At 31.5% G+C, this 2,167-nt stretch overlaps 1 protein-coding gene across 1 annotated transcript; it reads right to left on the reverse strand.

Annotated features, from left to right (window-relative positions):
• Positions 1-321: 321 nt before the first annotated feature.
• On the reverse strand, positions 322-1,507 carry LOC140872459 (uncharacterized). Its single transcript, XM_073275304.1, has 4 exons — positions 1,324-1,507; positions 1,089-1,121; positions 884-968; positions 322-702 (listed from the first exon to the last, which is right to left on the reverse strand). Exons 1-4 carry the CDS (start codon positions 1,479-1,481, stop codon positions 322-324), a joined length of 657 nt encoding a protein of 218 aa, XP_073131405.1. The 5' UTR covers positions 1,482-1,507.
• Positions 1,508-2,167: the final 660 nt, after the last annotated feature.

Here is a 2,167-nt window from a genome sequence, read left to right on the forward strand (position 1 = left end):
TCATGAAGAAAAATATAAAAATCTAAATTAAATATCTCTAAAATTTCAAATTTTACAAAAGTATCGATTCTCATTAATGGAATACACAAGTGTTGAGGACCCGATTTCCGAATAGAGCAACCGTACAAATTGAAACAATTTGGCCAATGAAGAAATTATCATAAATATTTCAAATGACTCTTACTAATATTAAACAAAGATCCCAGTCAGAGTGACATTTAGCAAAATAAGTTTTGGATACCTAAAAAGAAAGTTGTCCAACAAATAAATAATAAAAACAAAAAACAAAAATTGACCACATCATCAATCAATCACCTCTAGCTAGTTAGAGGCATCTTGGATTGGCATACTTGAGGATGTATCATTAGACTTCACAACATCGATCTTTACATGCAGCTGAGGTATGGTTTTGAAAATATGAGAGTTTAAAGTTAAATATGTATTAAAACGTCGCGAGTCTTTAAAGTAATAAGAATCTGCAATATTTTCTGGTAGGTCGGAGAACATAATTTGGACTTCATTCGAATTCAAACCAAGAGTGGCGCAAATCTGATGGGTCACTCCGTCTAGGCTCAACTGATTCTTAACAAATAAAATAGCTTTCCATTTGGTATGAGCTCCGCTGGACCATGTAAAGCCACCTTCGTCGTTTTTTTTACGTTCCCCGTCATAGTTGACCATTACATAGATGGTCACCATTTCCTATTTGATGCAACATATATGAACTACGTACTTATCTAGGAACTTGCTTTAATTTTATAATACAACTTCTTATCTTATTTTCTAAGAAAAGTATGTTCAAATTTTGTTATAAGTTCAGATATACAATAAAAAAATATGACTGATAAATTTTTTTGCTGAAATATAATATTAAGTTACCTACCTTGTCGTCTGAAAAGAGACGTCCCTCGTTCTCAGGTTTGAAGGCCTTGAATCCGCTGACCTTAATGATTTCTTTTTGCCTACCACTAAACCCGCCAAAAGCCAAATCAATTAGTATATCAATACATTAGGATTAATTATATATATGATGATTCATATGCATGGTTCCCATGCATATATATGGATTTTGTTAGTTAGAGATATACCTTTCTGTAAAACAGCTCCACAAAGGCAAGCACCTTGCAAAAGTAGAATCCATCATAAAAGAGGATAAATTTATGTTTATATATATATATATATATATATATATGGTACAACAAGCTAGAAACACGCTTAATTAATGCCTTAAAACGTGCAGCATTTATATAGAGATAATTAATGCAGTTAGAAAAAAAAAAAGTAGCTGGGAATGGGAGACATATATATATTATATATATATACCGGCAGGGAAAGTAATCCGATGACTTTGCCTGAATCCCAGACACGATCAACGTGTTACTGCCCTCGTCGATGTCGAAGATTAGCTCAAAGAATGGAATATATTCCCAAGGATTGAGGCCACCAGATGCCTGGTACCCGTCCACAAAAATCACAATCATAGTTAGACAACAGTTGTAAACGTAAGAGTTATCCTCGTATTTAGCAGCTTGGAAGTCGCTACTGGTTTCGTATGGTTCCAGCCGTATCCTGTAGGTGGTAGGGCGATTATCAGAAAGCTTCTCCGTCACATAGAGAGTTTTGTTACTGTTGTTTCTCAACCGATGTCTCATGATCAGAGAATACATATTCGTGTTTCCTGATCATATAAAACACAAACATTAATTTGTCACCATATCATTCCATCAAATAAAAATCATTAAATTTCTGAATTTAAAACACACATATATAGTTATGCTTCATTTATATAGCGTGTCAAAAGTTTTAACACAATAGCTAGAATTTAGATAGATTTCTTAAGCATGACCTTAATTTTCTCATATGTAGCCTTTAAAAAAAATATTCTCATATCTAAAAAAAATTTATAGTAAATTCATAAGATATTATATCAATAATAATTAAGCTTGCCTTAAGAAGTGCATGTTTTTACGTCATAAAAAATTTTAAGAATAATAATTAGGTTTGCGTTTACAGGTAAATTAAAAGAGGTATTTTGTAAGCTCCATTAATAGTCTTCAGATCCATAAAAATTAATAGTTTTTTCTGTAATTTAGTTATGTTTATCGATCTAGAAATTTCAATAATTGCAATACAAAACTTATATTAATACATACATAATTGAAAAGAG

This window comes from Henckelia pumila, chromosome 1, assembly GCF_033568475.1.
Source record: "Henckelia pumila isolate YLH828 chromosome 1, ASM3356847v2, whole genome shotgun sequence".
NCBI classification, from domain to species: Eukaryota; Viridiplantae; Streptophyta; class Magnoliopsida; order Lamiales; family Gesneriaceae; genus Henckelia; species Henckelia pumila.